General features: G+C 42.6%; 1 protein-coding gene across 1 annotated transcript in view; it reads right to left on the bottom strand.

Moving 5' to 3' along the window:
- LOC124795925 (methyl farnesoate epoxidase-like) overlaps positions 1–19,154 on the bottom strand; it is a 143,387-nt gene that overhangs the window by 100,903 nt on the left and 23,330 nt on the right. Inside the window, exon 2 of the mRNA XM_047260005.1 lies at positions 16,071–16,325. Coding sequence (XP_047115961.1) covers positions 16,071–16,325 — 255 coding nt within the window. The remainder of the gene's footprint in view (positions 1–16,070; positions 16,326–19,154) is intronic.

Genomic DNA, 19,154 nt, shown 5'->3' with positions numbered 1-19,154 from the left:
TAATACCATAAATCACTGCTAGCATATTCTTTTCTGTCTTGTTGAGTTGTCTACATGCACAAGCCACAGGATATTCTTTGAAATCTGAATTCTGACTGAGATTACACCCAAGTGTGATATTACTAGTATCATAAAAAAGATGAATTCTTTTTCGAAATCTGTGAATATCAGTATTGGATCTGATGTCAATCTTTTGTTCAGCATCTCAAATGCTGTTTGAAATCTGTTTCCCACTCGAATTTTAGACCTTTTGCAACAACTGGTTCAATGGTACAGTAAATTTTGCAAAATCTTTATTGAACTTCCTGTAATGACAGTATAGAGCTAAGAATGACTGAAGCTGTTTGGTTGTTTGTTGTGTTATGAAGTTACAGACCTCCAAAATTAATTAGGTATTAGTTTTTAAGTCTTCTGTACTAACTACATGGCCAAGGTACTTATCTGTTGTTTGTGCAAAATCTCATTTATGCAAACTGAGCATCAAATATGCTGACTGTAGCCTGTTGCATACTTCTTCCAAATGCTTGACATGTTCTTCTAACTATCGGAAAATGTGATGATGTCATCTAAGTACATCATACTTTTTTGAGCACTATCCTATAGTCTCTGAAATGTTGCTGGTGTATTTTTAAGTGCACATAATATTCTGCAATAATGGCAATGACCTGATGGTGTTGCAAAGACAGTTTTTAGCCTATGTCCTGGAATTACTTGCAGTTGATTATACCCACTGCTTAGATCCATTGTTGAAAAGTATATGCATTGACCCAGATTGTCCAATGGCTCCATAACACTGGAAATAAGATATGTGTCAGTGATAGCTTTGGTATTCAAGTATTTATAATCGTAACAGAATCTGTAGTTCTTAGTATAATCCAGAAATTTCTTTTGGAAAATGACAGTATTTGAACTCCATGAAATAACGCTACGTTCTATTATTCCTTGTGCCAGTTGCTGGTCAACGTATTCTTCCATTAATAGCTATAGACACTTGTGTACTGTACCTTGTATGGTTTCCTAAAGACTGGAGCATTGTTACCTATGGGTATATGATGTTGTGTAACAGACACCGCCAGTAAAGGACCATTTGTGCTAAACAAATCTACAAACCGTATTAACAAAACTTCCATCACTTGTCAATTACTTCCCTGCAAATAGTTCACTTTCTTGCATAATGCAGGTGCACTCATTGTTTGCTTGTGGATCTATTTTTCACATAATGTATTAATATCTTTTTCATTTTCAACATCTATACAGGCAGTTATCAAGCGCTTTGGAAGACTGGCCTCATCCCTAGACTAACAGGAATCATAAACTCTCTATTTCTGTTACTCATCTGTGCCACACATCTGCACACAAAACAATGCATTTTATCTAACTCTTCGTTACTTTGTAGTCTTTCTGTCACAAACAAAACTTCTTGTAACGCATCAGTATCTACAGGAATCGAAATCAACATTCCTATACCTGGTGGTATGTTAACATGGAAATCAATATTTAGCTTGCATTTGCACAGTTTAGTTGGCGACATCTTCGTGATAGGTGTCCCTTGAAACATTCTTTCTCTTGCAGTTGTTGTTTCTAGAGAAAAAAATGTCCAGTGATTTCAGTTATACATAATGAAAGATCAATTTTGGCATGATGTTTATCAATAATGTCTCGTACGAGTATTGCAGAACAACTTCCACCAACATTCTTCAGTACTTATATGTATCCTCGAAAACGCTTAGCTGCAATGCTAAAGTCAAGTAGTGTTGTTCCTAATGACTTCACGTTGTTGTCATTTACGACACATAACCTGTATCCAGAGATATTACTGTGTGTGCCTGTGCCTACTAAAAACTTATGTCCCTTGCCCTGCACTAAGCCTAACAAACAGCATTCCGTCTCTGCGTATGTGTGTGCAGTGCTCCTTTCTACTGGGAATGCCTTCTGACAGGTGATTCATTCCCGTTTGTGTGTAAAAAATTAATTTTTTGGTGATGTTTCCCTCGTTTCCTTTTCTTACTCTTTTGTGCCTTATGATCAACTCGACCACGGTCATAACAATCCCGTTGGTGACATCGCTGCTGCAGATGACTCTTACATCCACATCTGTAACACCTTACTTCAGAAGTAAAGGCCCAGTAGGAGTGAGGATGGAGACTCTGAGTCATGTTTTCAGCTTCACACAAGGTAACTGCATCACCTTATGTCGTTTGTATCAGATCATATGTCTATGCATCAATCATCCAGATCCTATCCGAAAAAGATTCCATTTACTCATTGGGCTTCTGCAACAAACTACTCAGTTTTTCTCTAAAAAGTCTCACACTGTTTTCCTTCAGGTAGTGCTGATACAAAACATAATCGGCTCTTGGAACGTTCTTGCCTTGCTAAATATCTCATGATACTTACCTATGCTTTACCTTGACCCATTAACTATAAGTGAGCCATATACAAACATGTTTCGTTCAGCCAACTGTTCAATTCGGCAGTAGCTAATACACTTTTATTGAATACGGTAATCTATTCACTGTTTTTACAGAAAAAGGTGTTATTTAATTTACTGTTGACGGATCTAGAGGAGTGGAGCGTGCACTTAATACGATCTTCGCTTCTCCTGACTAATTGCAACTACTGTACCGCAGCTTGTCAGGTTTCAATTTGCTTATGTAGGTCTTCAGTTTCCTGCTCATACGCTTTTACTCGCTCTATCAAAGTGGTGAAAGTTGCACCCATAATAGCAGCATGCGCATACACCACTTTTCGGATTCTACTGCTGCTGTTACACAAGAAAGATATGGGAAAACTACGCTTACAGTGCACTCGGCAATACAACAAATGAATCCTTATGGGTAGTCCAAAGTTACTGTGAGCAGTCCTGCGCCAAGAGTCTAAACTTTCTACAACTGTCACATGTAGCTGGTACTGATTTAGTGCGTGGAAATTCAAGATCTGATAAGTTACAAAAGTTGCACCTCACTGGCTCTAAATACGTTTCTCTGGCATTTCATCTAAATAAAGAGAAATCTGCAGGTTCCTGAGATTTAGCAAACGACATTTTGAGCGCAAAATTAATGTTCCTACGATTCTACATTGACACAAACAACAACACAGTCAGAAAGATCAACAGAAATATGCTTCACTCACTGCACAGCATTGCGTAGGGATGGAGGTCCAAACGGTGATGATGCTGTAGACGTCGTTCTGGTATGGTAGCAGCAGCCGACTTAAACACATCTGACGCTAATTTGTAGGGTGCTGGATTGAGATTCCTACTGCTGTCGAGATGACGGAGCATATAGTGTCGTGGAGCAAGACGGTTGGCGCGCTGGTCGGTACTGATACAACATTAATGACACAAGAATTTAGTACTTTAAAGTTATAATCGTATATTCTTCTCTGTGGCGGCGAGCAGGCCAGTGACAAGGGAGCGTATGGCCTCAGAAAGTGTTTACGCTGTCTAAAAAAATCTCTGGAGGTCGTCATCCCGGTGGCACCCATTCATGTAAACATGGTGCTGGGCGGAAGGCAGTGTAGCCCGCACAGCAGGCTTTACTGCCCAGATCAGCGTCGGCATATTACAAGAGCACTCTCGTAGACGTCGAAGGGATGTGTTCGAGTACTTTCTCAGCAACTCGGATTGCGACATTGGGCGTTAACTTGGCTTGTCTTGGCTTGATGTTGGCTAAGAGGACTCTGAGAAAATTTTACATTTGGCCATAATACATTTCTGCTGTCTAACAGTATTGCGAAATTTCCTCAGTTAACAATAGCAAATTATTTCGGGAAGTGTATATGTGTCTGCATTGAATCATGTCTCAAGAGCAGACAGATCGCAATCTTATATTATCGTTCTTTGGCTTTATTTAATAGCAAAGAGGGATCTTTAATCAGGGAAAATTTATGTGGAACCTAATGGCCATTACTGCAGGATATGGGCGTTTAAACTTCGCAGACTTCATACAGTCTCTCAGTACCCTGAAGATTGGTTTGATCAGTTCATTGCTTTATTTCACGTGGTCCTGTTGCCTCTTGTATGTCCTTGCCTCTTCTGACTACAGAAATGATTTACCAAGTTTAATGGTGATGAAAAGGTCCATTTCGTCCTATGCAACGTATTGTTCCACGGAGTTTCTAGGAACCATTTATTGGCAGACCAGATTAATTATCTTCACTTTAACACGTGTGATATCGGCTGACAGCATCGATTTTGCCAGCGAAACACGGCTAATCTTGTCATTGCTCATACAACATCAATCAGTGCTCTGCAGCAAACCAGCTATACGGTTCCGCAGAACTTACGGACGAAACATATAAAGTGACATACCATATCAACTACCCGAGTGTGATGTCAGAGATTTCATGGTGGCAGAGAGCTCACGTTGGCCATAGCGTCAAATTAGGCTGTTCCCGGAACACGAGGCAAGTTGCAGGTACCGGAAAAGACAGTGTATGTAAATCAGCGAGCAGTTGCGGTGGACTGTGGCCGTACTCTTCATTACAACATGGCCTGGCGCAAGATCTGGACGATTTCACACGGAGAGAAAACATCTGGAAACTGGAAGAAGGACGAAGCATGACGAGTGTAGCCCAGGAGTTCGGTACTGCTCACAGAATTGTTTCACGTGCATAGGGAGCGTTCCGGACCACAGGCACTGTTGCCCCATGGAGAGGAATTCATCAGCCACAAATTACAAGAGCAGATGACTACTGCATTATGTAACTGGGAAGAATGAACTCACTCAAAGAGCGGGTGCAATTGCAATCACATTTAACAGGACTGCAAGGCACGCAGTCTCGTGGTTTACAGTGCCCGACGACCAATATGTCGTTTTCAATTGACATCCGCATAACAGCGGCACGGTCTGCGACGGTGCCACGAGCATAGGAACTATATCAACGGGAAGTTTGGTCACGTGCCCTCCTCGGATGAGAAGAGATTCACTGTGAGCAGAGAATCTGGGCGCACCTTCGTCTGGTGAGAGGTGGGACCACATAATTCACCCAAGAACATTGTCGAACATGATCGTTCTGGTGTTTTGGCTTGGAGAGACATAATAATTCAAGGTCGTGCTGACATCGAGATCTTTAAAAACGGTAAGCTTACAGGTCAGCGTTATCGTGACCCCCCCCCCCCCCCCCATGAGCGTACTTCCAGGGGTGCATTCGGCACCGACTACCTTTCCTTTTATGGGTGACAGTGGGCGATCGTATCGAACAGCAGAGGTGGTGGAGTAATTCTTGGAAGGAGAGGATTTTCGACGAATGGACTGGCATGCCCGTTCCCCCGGCTTAAAGAGTCAGATGAGGTGCGGAGGCGTTTTGCGGCACTTCCACATCATGCACCGACGACTGTCCAGCAGCTGTCAACCAATCAGGTGAAGGAACTCCTTACTAACCTTATGACTAACAAGTGAGCAGGTTCTAGAGCATACATTTTCATCCGTTGTGTTCACACAGCCTATTAAGAATAATGTCTCGCTTTTAAGGGGGTAGGACGTAAAACGGGACGACTTGGAGCAGGAGAGACACCACAGGAATTTTCAGTTTCCACTGTCTATACTTTTAAAAATAAATTCATAAAACTTTGTCAGAATGACCAGAAATGATTCAGGATTTACCCTTGTAGTGGTGGAAGTTCAATAATATAAGAAAATAATTTATTTTTTTTACATTTGTATTTCACCTTTTGTTCACTTACCATTGGCTGCATTTGTTGCTGTAGGTACACTTTTCTTCATAAGTAAGGGAGATTCTTCGATTAATTTTGCACAGCATACAAACCATACTTACAGGTGTATGAAACTCTAGAATTTTCCAAATATATTAAAAACTGTGGTAAAATTGAGATAATTAACTATAAAATTTGAGTTTTTTCTGAACATGAAGTTTAAAATGTAACAGCGCATTTTTTTTCATAAATTAAATAATTTCTAGAATTTCATATACCTGTAAGTATGGTTTGTATGCTGTGCAAAATTCACCGAAGAATCTCTCTTACTTATGAAGAAACGTGTACCTATAGCAACAAACGCAGCCAATAGAAGTGAAAAAATGATGGACTTTCACATGTAAAAAAAAAAAAGTATTTTGTAATTTTTTGGAACTTCCACTGCTATGATTGTGAATCCTGAATCCTTCCTGGTCATGCCGACAAAGTTTTATGAATGTATTCGTAAAAGTATAGAGAGTGGGAATTAAAATGTCGTGTGGTGTCTCTCCTGCCCCAAGACGGCCCGTTTGACGTCCTGCCCCCCCCCCCCCCCCTTAATAACGTCCAGGGGACCATCACTAATCGTCGTGACTTTAGTGTAATTGTTGGCTGTGAATAAAAGTGTTCATCTCGCTGAGTATTTCTTTCGTTAGCTGCTGTACTATACCAAGCAGTCCTTTCTACGTATGGTCTAAGTTCCATAAAGCTATGTTACCTGGTAGTGACACATCATGCGAAAGTGACTTTCGTCCTTAAGACTTGCAGACCAGCGTACTTTCAAAACACTCTCATGCCCGACCACTGTACTGCTAAACCAGCACCCCAAACAGTCATTACACGGTCACCAACTGGTTTCTGACATCTCGTCTATAAATATCACCGTCTAAAGTCGAAACGGAGGACACACACAAAACCCACACACTTCAGGCTTCCATTGGAAGAAATGGAATTTATTGCTTTTTATAAAACCTGGACAAGTCTGTCTCGTCGTTGTCAAATAGTACTTCCACATAGCTGGTTTCACAACGTACTGATATAAGCCTGCCGCTCGCTCATTAACTCACACCACGAAGCCTTTCAACATATGCACTGGAAGCACACTTTCCAATTCTTCCAGTTTTCTATAGCAGAACAACTTTTTGATCGCTGAGTATCCCTCACTCCAAGCAAATGGAAACATATGGTTCCACAGACCTTTCAAAGTCTCATACATCTGTGATGTATATGCGCATACTGAAGCGACGAATGAAAAATTGTACCGAGGTCGGGATTCAAACCTGGTTTCCTGCTCACTAGGCAGATGCGCTAACCACTACGCCACACTGGCACAATGGCTTTGCACGGCCGCACGGACTACCATAGCGTCCGTCTGCATATATACATCATAGATGTTTGGCACTTGAACAGGCCTCTCGAACCACATAGTTTCATTTCATTAAAGCACCTGTGCTTGGGTTTCACACAGAATCCTCCGTTTCGTTCGATGCAGAGGTGATATTCCAATACAGTTGGAATGTTGTTCGATTTTAGGGGGAAATATCACTGGGCTGAGGCAAGAATAGGAATTTGGATTGAAAAGTTACCCGTGCTAGGGTAGTCCCTGCACTTATGCAAAGCTACTGTGCCAGGGTGATGTAGTGATTATCACATCTGCCTATTGAGCAGGAAACACAGGTTCGAATCCTGGCTTTTGCATAAATTTTCATTTGTCGTTTCAGTCTGCATATATACACTTACTCCTAGCTTCATAATGCAACACTTTTAAAACCTCTGCTCGAGCCCGCAGCGACCACACCTACCGTCCTACGCTCACTAGGGTTTCTGCCTGAAACGTGATTTCTCGAGCTCCAAAACAGCACTACGAAATTATTTCAACAATCAGGCTCGAGAGAAAATTGTAGATATTTCAGTTGGCTATTTCCCGATGATGCTTTAGTACTTGCTGGAGGTGCTGCTTCCTGTCAAGACACTTGCTAAAAGGCCGTTCGGAAATACTGGCCATCCGGCGGAAGCCACTCGCCTTTTAAAACAGCATGGTCGGTCCAGATTACCGCCCAGTTAGCTGGATTAAGAGAAGGCCGGTCCAAATTATTTCCAGACTGGTGTGCAGAAGTCATTCCCTGTAAATCGGGAAACCGCTGCTAGCATAAACAGTGGCGAACAACACTAACCAACGGGCACTGCCTGAAAATGATATAGTACAGTGGCTACAGAGTAAGTTGGTATTTTCATATTAATAAATCATTGCAAGACTTGAAAAAATAGGTAATTAGAAAAAATACTCTATAAGAATAAAAACGATGCACCATGAAGGAATTATCTCAATTGGGCGGACATCAGTGGATGTGATGTGCATATACAGACAAATAAATGATTACAATTTTAGAAAAAAATTTTGATTTGTTCAAGGGAAAGAGCTTCACAAACTCAGTAAATCAATAACGCATTGGTCCTCCTCTGGCCTTTATGCAAGCACTTCTTCGGCTTGGCATTGATTGACAGGGTCCTTCGATGTCTTCCTGAGCGATATCGTTCCAGATTCTAACTGGCGTGTTAGCTCATCAAAATGCCGAGCTGTTTGGAAGGCCGTGCTCATAATGCTCCAAACATTCTCAACTGGGGAAAGATCTGTGCACGTGGCTGTCCAAGGTACGGTTTGGCAAGCATGAAGATAACCAGTATAAATCTCGCCATATGGTCAGACAACCAGGAGTGATAACCTGGGGTGCCATTTCGTTTCACAGGTGGACGACTTTTTCATCCGGTACATCCTTACAGCACAGCGGTAGGTCACGATATTCTAATCTCCGTTCATGACAAGCCATCTTCGGCTTACATTTCAGCAGGGTAGTGCCCACCTGCACATGATGAGAGTTTCTCTAACTTGTCTTCGTGCTTGCCAAATCCTACTTTGGCCAGCAAGGTCTTCGGATCTCTCTCCAACTGAGAACGTTTGGAAAATTCTAGGTATGGTCCTCCACCCAGATCGGGATCTTTACGATCTATCGCGCCAATTGAACAGAATTTGGTACGATATCCATCAGGAAGACATCCAACAAATCTGTCAGTCAGTGTCAAGCTGAATAACTGCTTGCATAAAGACCAGAGGTGGACCAACACATTAGTAACTTCGTCAACTTGTGAAACTCCTACTCTTAAATAAATCATCCAAATTTTCTGAAAAAAATTGGAAATTTGTGGTAAGGTCTTATGGGATCAAACTGCTGAGGTCATCGGTCCCTAAGCCTACACGCTACTTGTTGTATGTTATTGTGGTCTTCAGTCCTGAGACTGGTTTGACGCACCTCTCCATGCTACTCTATCCTGTGCAAGCTCCTTCATTCCCAGTACCTACTGCAACCTACATCCTTTTGAATCTGTTTAGTGTATTCATCTCTTGGTATCCCTCTAAGATTTTTACCCTCCACACTGCCCTCCAATAGTAAACTGGTGATCCCTTGATGCCTCAGAATATGTACTACCAACCGATCCCTTCTTCTAGTCAAGTTGTGCCACAAACTTCTCTTCTCCCCAGTCCTATTCAATACTTCCTCATTAGTTATGTGATCTACCCCTCTAATCTTCAGCATTGTTCTGTAGCACCACATTTCGGAAGCTTCTATTCTCTTCTTGTCCAAACTATTTATCGTCCATGTTTCACTTCCATACATGGCTACACTCCATACAAATACTTTCGGAAACGACTTCCTGACACTTAAATCTATACTCGATGTTAACACATTTCTCTTCTTCAGAAATGCTTTCCTTGCCATTGCCAGTCTACATTTTATATCCTCTCTACTTCGACCATCATCAGTCATTTTTCTCCCCAAAAAGCAAAACCCCTTTACTACTTTAAGTGTCTCATTTCCTAATCTAATTCCCTCAGCATCACCCGACTTAATTCGACTACATTCCATTATCCTCGTTTTGCTTATGTTGATGTTCATCTTATATCCTCCTTTCAAGACCCCGTCCATTCCGTTCAACTGCTCTTCCAAGTCCTTTGCTGTCTCTGACAGAATTACAATTTCATCAGCAAACCTCAAGGTTTTTATTTCTTCTCCATGGATTTTAATACCTACTCCGAATTTTTCTTTTATTTCCTTCACTGCTTGCTCAATATACAGATTGAATAACATTGGGGAGAGGCTACAACCCTGTCTTACTCCCTTCCCAACCACTGCTTCCCTTTCATGTCCCTCGACTCTTATAACTACCACCTGGTTTCTGTACAAATTATAAATAGATTTTTGCTCCCTGTATTTTACCCCTGCCACCTTCAGAATTTGAAAGAGAGTATTCCAATCAACATTGTCAAAAGCTTTCTCTAAGTCTACAAATGCTAGAAACGTAGGTATACCTTTCCTTAATCTAGCTTCTAAGATAAGTCTTAGGGTCAGTATTGCCTCACGTGTTTCCAACATTTCTACGGAATCCAAATTGATCTTCCCCGAGGTCGGCTTCTACTAGTTTTTCCATTCGTCTGTAAAGAATTCGCGTTAGTTTTTTGCAGCTGTGACTTATTAAACTGATAGTTCGGTAATTTTCACATCTGTCAACACCTGCTTTCTTTGGAATTGGAATTATTATATTTTTCTTGACGTCTGAGGGTATTTCGCCTGTCTCATACATCTTGCTCACCAGATGGTAGAGTTTTGTCAGGACTGGCTCTCCCAAGGCTGTCAGTAGTTCTAAGGAATGTTGTCTACTCCCGGGGCTTTGTTTTGACTCAGGTCTTTCATTGCTCTGTCAAACTCTTCACGTAGTATCATATCTCCCATTTCATCCTCATCTACATCCTCTTCCATTTCCAAAATATTGTCCTCAAGTACATCGCCCTTGTATAGACCCTCTATAAACTCCTTCCAACTTTCTGCTTTCCCTTCTTTGCTTAGAACTGGGTTTCCATCTGAGCTCTTGATATTCATACAAGTGGTTCTCATTTCTCCAAAGGTCTCTTTAATTTTCCTGTAGGCAGTATCTATCTTACCCCTAGTGAGATAAGCCTCTACATCCTTACATTTGTTCTCTAGCCATCCTTGCTTAGCCATTTTGCACTTCCTGACGGTCTCATTTTTGAGACGTTTGTATTGCTTTTTGCCTGCTTCATTTACTGCATTTTTATATTTTCTCCTTTCATCAATTGAATTCAATATTTCTTCTGTTACCCAAGGATTTCTATTAGCCCTCGTCTTTTTACCTAATTGATCCTCTGCTGCCTTCACTACTTCATCCCTCAAAGCTACCCATTCTTCTTCTACTGTATTTCTTTACCCCATTCTTGTCAATTGTTCCCTTATGCTCTCCCTGAAACTCTCTACAACCTCTGGTTCTTTCAGTTTATCCAGGTCCCATATCCTTAAATTCCCACCTTTTTGCAATTTCTTCAGTTTTAATCTACGGTTCATAACCAATAGATTGTGGTCAGAGTCCACATCTGACCCTGGAATGTCTTACAATTTAAAACCTGGTTCCTAAATCTCTGTCTTACCATTATATAATGTATCTGAAACCTGTCAGTATCTGCAGGCTTCTTCCATGTATACAATCTTCTTTTATGATTCTTGAACCAAGTGTTAGCTATGATTATGTTGTGCTCTGTGCAAAATTCTACCAGGCGTCTTCCTCTTTCATTTCTTACCCCCAATTCATATTCACCTACTACGTTTCCATCTCTCCCTTTTCCTACTGACGAATTCCAGTCACCCATGACTATTAAATTTTCGTCTCCCTTCACTATCTGAATAATTTCTTTTATTTCATCATACATTTCATCAATTTCTTCGTCATCTGCAGAGCTAGTTGGCATATAAACTTGTACTACTGCAGTCGGCGTGGGCTTCGTATCTATCTTGGCCACAATAATGCGTTCACTATGCTGTTTGTAGTAGCTTACCCGCATTCCTATTTTCCTGTTGTTGTTGTTGTGGTCTTCAGTCCTGAGACTGGTTTGATGCAGCTCTCCATGCTACTCTATCCTGTGCAAGCTTTTTCATCTCCCAGTACCTACTGCAACCTACATCCTTCTGAATCTGCTTAGTGTATTCATCTCTTGGTCTCCCTCTACGATTTTTACCCTCCACGCTTCCCTCCAATACTAAATTGGTGATCCCTTGATGCCTCAGAACATGTCCTACCAACCGATCCCTTCTTCTGGTCAAGTTGTGCCACAAACTTCTCTTCTCCCCAATCCTATTCAATACTTCCTCATTAGTTATGTGATCTACCCATCTAATTTTCAGCATTCTTCTGTAGCACCACATTTCGAAGGCTTCTATTCTCTTCTTGTCCAAACTATTTATCGTCCATGTTTCACTTCCATTCATGGCTACACTCCATACGAATACTTTCAGAAATTACTTCCTGACACTTAAATCAATACTGGATGTTAACAAATTTCTCTTCTTCAGAAACGCTTTCCTTGCCATTGCCAGCCTACATTTTATACCCTCTCTACTTCGACCATTATCAGTTATTTTGCTCCCCAAATAGCAAAACTCCTTTACTACTTTAAGTGCCTCATTTCCTAATCTAATTCCCTCAGCATCACCCGACTTAATTAGGCTACATTCCATTATCCTTGTTTTGCTTTTGTTGATGTTCATCTTATATCCTCCTTTCAAGACACTGTCCATTCCATTCAACTGCTCTTCCAAGTCCTTTGCTGTCTCGGACAGAATTACAATGTCATCGGCGAACCTCAAAGTTTTTATTTCTTCTCCATGAATTTTAATACCTACTCCGAATTTTTCTTTCGTTTCCTTTACTGCTTGCTCAATATACAGATTGAACAACATCGGGGAGAGGCTACAACCCTGTCTTACTCCCTTCCCAACCACTGCTTCCCTTTCATGTCCCTCGACTCTTATAACTGCCATCTGGTTTCTGTACAAATTGTAAATAGCCTTTCGCTCCCTGTATTTTACCCCTGCCACCTTTAGAATTTGAAAGAGAGTATTCCAGTCAACATTGTCAAAAGCTTTCTCTAAGTCTACAAATGCTAGAAACGTAGGTTTGCCTTTCCTTAATCTTTCTTCTAAGATAAGTCGTAAGGTCAGTATTGCCTCACGTGTTCCAGTGTTTCTACGGAATCCAAACTGATCTTCCCCAAGGTTGGCTTCTACTAGTTTTTCCATTCGTCTGTAAAGAATTCGTGTTAGTATTTTGCAGCTGTGACTTATTAAGCTGATAGTTCGGTAATTTTCACATCTGTCAACACCTGCTTTCTTTGGGATTGGAATTATTATATTCTTCTTGAAGTCTGAGGGTATTTCGCCTGTCTCATACATCTTCCTCACCAGATAGTAGAGTTTTGTCAGGACTGGCTCTCCCACGGCCGTCAGTAGTTCCAATGGAATATTGTCTACTCCGGGGGCTTTGTTTCGACTCAGGTCTTTCAGTGCTCTGTCAAACTCTTCACGCAGTATCATATCTCCCATTTCATCTTCATCTACATCCTCTTCCATTTCCATAATATTGTCCTCAAGTACATCGCCCTTGTATAGACCCTCTATATACTCCTTCCACCTTTCTGCTTTCCCTTCTTTGCTTAGAACTGGGTTTCCATCTGAGCTCTTGATATTCATACAAGTCGTTCTCTTATCTCCAAAGGTCTCTTTAATTTTCCTGTAGGCGGTATCTATCTTACCCCTAGTGAGATAGGCCTCTACATCCTTACATTTGTCCTCTAGCCATCCCTGCTTAGCCATTTTGCACTTCCTGTCGATCTCATTTTTGAGACGTTTGTATTCCTTTTTGCCTGTTTCACTTACTGCATTTTTATATTTTCTCCTTTCATCAATTAAATTCAATATTTCTTCTGTTACCCAAGGATTTCTACTAGCCCTCGTCTTTTTACTTACTTGATCCTCTGCTGCCTTCACTACTTCATCCCTCAAAGCTACCCATTCTTCTTCTACTGTATTTATTTCCCCCATTCCTGTCAATTGCTCCCTTATGCTCTCCCTGAATCTCTGTACAACCTCTGATTCTTTCAGTTTATCCAGGTCCAATCTCCTTAAATTCCCACCTTTTTGCAGTTTCTTCAGTTTTAATCTACAGGTCATAACCAATAGATTGTGGTCAGAGTCCACATCTGCCCCTGGAAATGTCTTACAATTTAAAACCTGGTTCCTAAATCTCTGTCTTACCATTATATAATCTATCTGATACCTTTTAGTATCTCCAGGGTTCTTCCATGTATACAACCTTCTTTCATGATTCTTAAACCAAGTGTTAGTTATGATTATGTTGTGCTCTGTGCAAAATTCTACCAGGCGGCTTCCTCTTTCATTTCTGTCCCCCAATCCATATTCACCTACTATGTTTCCTTCTCTCCCTTTTCCTACACTCGAATTCCAGTCACCCATGACTATTAAATTTTCGTCTCCCTTCACAATCTGAATAATTTCTTTTATTTCATCATACATTTCTTCAACGTCTTCGTCATCTGCAGAGCTAGTTGGCATATAATCTTGTACTACTGTAGTAGGTGTGGGCTTCGTATCTATCTTGGCCACAATAATGCGTTCACTATGCTGTTTGTAGTAGCTTACCCGCATTCCTATTTTCCTATTCATTATTAAACCTACTCCTGCATTACCCCTATTTGATTTTGTGTTTATAACCCTGTAGTCACCTGACCAGAAGTCTTGTTCCTCCTGCCACCGAACTTCACTAATTCCCACAATATCTAACTTCAACCTATCCATTTCCCTTTTTAAATTTTCTAACCTACCTGCCCGATTAAGGGATCTGACATTCCACGCTCCGATCCGTAGAACGCCAGTTTTCTTTCTCCTGATAACGACATCCTCTTGAGTAGTCCCCGCCCGGAGATCCGAATGGGGGACTATTTTACCTCCGGAATATTTTACCCAAGAGGACGCCATCATCATGTAATCATACAGTAAAGCTGCATGCCCTCGGGAAAAATTACGGCTGTAGTTTCCCCTTGCTTTCAGCCGTTCGCAGTACCGGCACGGCAAGGCCGTTTCGGTTATTGTTACAAGGCCAGATCAGTCAATCATCCAGACTGTTGCCCTTGCAACTACTGAAAAGGCTGCTGCCCCTCTTCAGGAACCACACGTTTGTCTGGCCTCTCAACAGATACCCCTCCGTTGTGGTTGCACCTACGGTACGGCTATCTGTATCGCTGAGGCACGCAAGCCTCTCCACCAACGGCAAGGTCACTATGCTGTTTGTAGTAGCTTACCTGCATTCCTATTTTCCTATTCATTATTAAACCTACTCCTGCATTACCCCTATTTGATTTTGTATTTATAACCCTGTACTCACCTGAGCATAAGTCTTGTTCCTCCTGCCACCGAACTTCACTAATTCCTACTATATCTAACTTTAACCTATCCATTTCCCTTTTTAAATTTTCTAACCTACCTGCCCGATTAAGGGATCTGACATTCCATGCTCCGATCCGTAGAACGCCAGTTTTCTTTCTGCTGATAACGACATCCTCTTGAGTAGTCCCCACCTGGAGATCCGAATGGGGGACTACTTTACCTCCGGAATATTTTACCCAAGAGGACGCCATCATCATTTAACCATATAGTAAAGCTGCATGCCCTCGGGAAAAATTACGGCTGTAGTTTCCCCTTGCTTTCAGCCGTTCGCAGTACCAGCACAGCAAGGCCGTTTTGTTTAGTGTTACGACGCCAGATCAGTCAATCATCCAGACTGTTGCCCCTGCAACTACTGAAAACGCTGCTGCCCCTCTTCAGGAACCACACGTTTGTCTGGCCTCTCAACAGATACCCCACCGTTGAGGTTGCACCTACGGTTCGGCTATCTGTATCGCTGAGGCATGCGAGCCTCTCCAACAACGGCAAGGTCCAAGTTTCATGGGGGGGGGGGGGGCGGGGGGGGGAGGGGGGGGGGAACACGCTACTTCATCCAACTACTTAATTTAACTTAAACGAACTTACGCTATGGACAACACACACACTCATGCCCGAGAGAGGACTCGAACCTCCGACGGGGGAAAAATTTTCCGGAATTGTAATCATTTGTTTTTCTGTACATGCAAGTCACATCTACGAATTTCCGTCTAATTCGGATAATTCCTTCATTGTACGTCGTTTTTTTGTCATTAAATATACTAGTATAGATTGGGATCTAGATCCACTGCAGGCGAGTATCCACTGAGCCACTTCATTTCCGTTTTGTTTCTTAAACTGCCACCACTAGGAGAGAGTGCTATGTTATTTCCGTATCCCAGGTTGATCTTTGGTTGGTGCCAGCTTTAGTCTCGGTTTCTTGTTTGTAATCACAGCGAAAGAGACCACCTCACTGATCGCTTTACTTGTGACTGCTTATGGTAATGAAACATTAAATGTAAATCAGTGCGACTCACCTTTTCTGAGCCCCAGGTTGCGCAGATATGCGAAGAAGTTCTGGGGCCGTCCTTCAAATTCTGGTCGCGTGAGCACCTCGCATATGAGGCTCCTGGTGGAAACGATGACGGTCAGGTTGCCGCCTAGACGAAGGCCCACCACGGGCGATTTGTACTTCTGGGCGAGGTATGTGAACGCCTGGTGCTGCGAGCCAAGTTTCTTGTTCAGCTGGCGGACGCCCTGGTGGTTGCCCACCAGTGGAAACCACGTCGGACCTAAGGAGACCCCAGTAATACGTCTATAAAGGTGTCCAATAGCAAATGAATGTTAGTGCCTCAGTGAAATGTTTGCTGAATCGTTCATCAATTAATACTTTCTAGCTAACCTATCTTTCATCTTACACAGTTATTTTGTAGAAAGTACGTGTGCCCATGCACATTCGAGCCAAAATACACATGCAACCACAGATGCCACTAACGCCTATGTTCGACGTCAACATGCAATAACCACACTCAGACGGCAGGTGGCAGCACTAACAATGGAGGGTATATACCCTGAACAGCCAAAAAAACTGTTACAACTCCCTAATACACTACTGGCCATTAAAACTGCTACACCCGAAGATGACGTGCTACAGACGCGAAATTTAACCGACAGGAAGATGATGGTGTGATATGCAAATGATTAGCTTTTCAGAGCATTCACACAAGGTTGGCGCCGGTGGCGACACCTACAACCTGTTGACATGTGGAAAGTTTCCAACCGATTTCTCATACACAAACAGCAGTTGACCGGCGTTGCCTGGTGAAGCGTTGTTGTGATGCCTCGTGTAAGGAGGAGAAATGCGTACCATCACGTTTCCGACTTTGATAAAGGTCGGATTGTAGCCTATCGCGATTGCGGTTTATCGTATCGTAACATTGCTGGTAGCGTTGGTCGAGATCCAATGATTGTTAGCAGAATATGGAGTCTGTGGGTTCAGGAGCGTAATACGGAACGCCGTGCTGGATCCCAAAGGCCTCCTATCACCAGCAGTCGAGATGACAGGCATCTTATCCCCATGGCTGTGACGGATCGTGCAGCCACGTCTCGATCCCTGAGTCAACAGATGAGGACGTCTGCAAGACAACAACCATCTGCACGAACAGTTCGACGACGTTTGCAGCAGCATGGACTATCAGCTCGGAGACCGTGGTAGCGGTTACTCTTGACGCTGCATCACAGACAGGAGCGCCAGCGATGGTGTAGGCAACGACGAACCTAGGTGCACGAATGGCAAAACGTCATTTTTTCGGATGAGGCCAGGTTCTGTTTACAGCATCATGATGGTCGTATCCGTGTTTGGCGACATCGCGGTGAACGCACATTGGAAGCGTGTATTCGTCATCGCCATACTGGCGTATCACCCAACATGATGGTATGGGGTGCCATTGGTTACACGTCTCGGTCACCTCTTGTTCGCATTGACGGCACTTTGAACAGTGGACGTTACATTTCAGATGTGTTATGACCCATGGCTCTACTCTTCATTCGATCCCTGCGAAACCCTACATTTCAGCAGGATAATTCACGACCGCAAATTTCAGGTCCTGTATGGGCCTTTATGGATACAGAAAATGTTCGACTGCTGCCCTGGCCAGCACATTCTCCAGATCTCTCACCAATTGAAAACGTCTGGTCAATGGTGGCCGAGCAACTGGCTCGTCACAATACGCCAGTCACTACTCTTGATGAATTGTGGTATAGTGTTGAAGCTGCATGGGCAGCAGTACCTGTACACGCCATCCAAGCTCTGTTTGACTCAATGCCCAGGTGTATCAAGGCGTTTATTACGGCCAGAGGTGGTTATTCTGGGTACTTATTTCTCAGGATCTATGCACCCAAATTGCGTGAAAGTGTAATCACATGTCAGTTCTAGTATAATATATTTGTCCAATGAATACCCGTTTATCATCTGCATTTCTTTTTAGTGTAGCAATTTTAATGGCCAGTAGTATAGCTTTTAGGGCTCCTGTGAGCAGCCAGAAGTGCCGCAACACGACGTGGCATGGACTCGACTAATATCTGAAGCAGTGCTGGAGGGAACGGATGCCTTGAACCCTGCAGGGCTGTCCATAAATCCGTAAGAGAACGAGGGGGTGGAGAGTTTTTCTGAACAAAACAGAGCAAGGCACCCCACATACTCTCAATAATATTTATGTCTGGGGTGTTAGGTGGCTAGCGGAAGTGTTTAAACTCAGAAGAGTGTTCCTGGAGCCACTCTGTAGCAAATCTGGACGTGTGATTGGCATTGTCCTGCTGGAATTGCACAAGTCTGTCAGAGTGCATGATGGACATGAATGGATGCAGGTGATCAGACAGGAGTAGTGGAACAATGTATGTTTCTGTGCATTTTGTTTGTGTGGGTTGCCTACATCAGGGGCAGGTATGCACTCAGGGTCAAACTTATTGTTCTCTTCTGATGGACAGGCACTTAACCTACTATTATCCTTTGGTTGACATGTACATAACCTATTGTTCTGTTAAGTGGTTTTCCATGTCACCCCTGTTTCCTTTTGATTGACAGGCAGCTATCCTATTGTGCCCCACCTCCACCTCCCCCAACTCCCCTTTCCCCCTCGCTGCTACAGGTTCACTTTCAGGTCTGATTTATTGGAATAGCTCCTCTCATTCTTATCATTTTTGATTAACTACTTAAATAAATTGATCAATTAATTAACCTCTCACCCACAGTAAACTCCCTTCCCTCCCACCTCCCCAAAAATGGTGGTAAGTTCAAATTTCGTAATGACAATGCAACACACCACAGCTACCTCTAATAACCTAAGAAAATGGCAGGAAAGAAAGAGCAGTTAGGCTACTTCCACTAACCTAAGTCATCCGACTATGACCTCGTCCTAGCAACTGGAGGGCAAAAGAACTCGATCTGTGCTGGACATAAGTCTTTATTTTCAGTCTTTATTGAAGCAATTAGAGGCAGTGCCACCACCAAGTGTGTTCACCCCAAGGTCCAGAGCCCAACTGACCAAGTACACAGTACTGCCACCAGAGGGTGATGTCATCCCTTCCATGATGTAATCAAAGATGGCGGTCTGGTGCTGGTG

Source organism: Schistocerca piceifrons, chromosome 4 (assembly GCF_021461385.2).
Source record: "Schistocerca piceifrons isolate TAMUIC-IGC-003096 chromosome 4, iqSchPice1.1, whole genome shotgun sequence".
In the NCBI taxonomy this organism is placed as follows: domain Eukaryota; kingdom Metazoa; phylum Arthropoda; class Insecta; order Orthoptera; family Acrididae; genus Schistocerca; species Schistocerca piceifrons.
The sequence above is the reverse complement of the archived record's forward strand: the minus strand, read 5'-3'. Positions and strand labels throughout refer to the sequence as shown.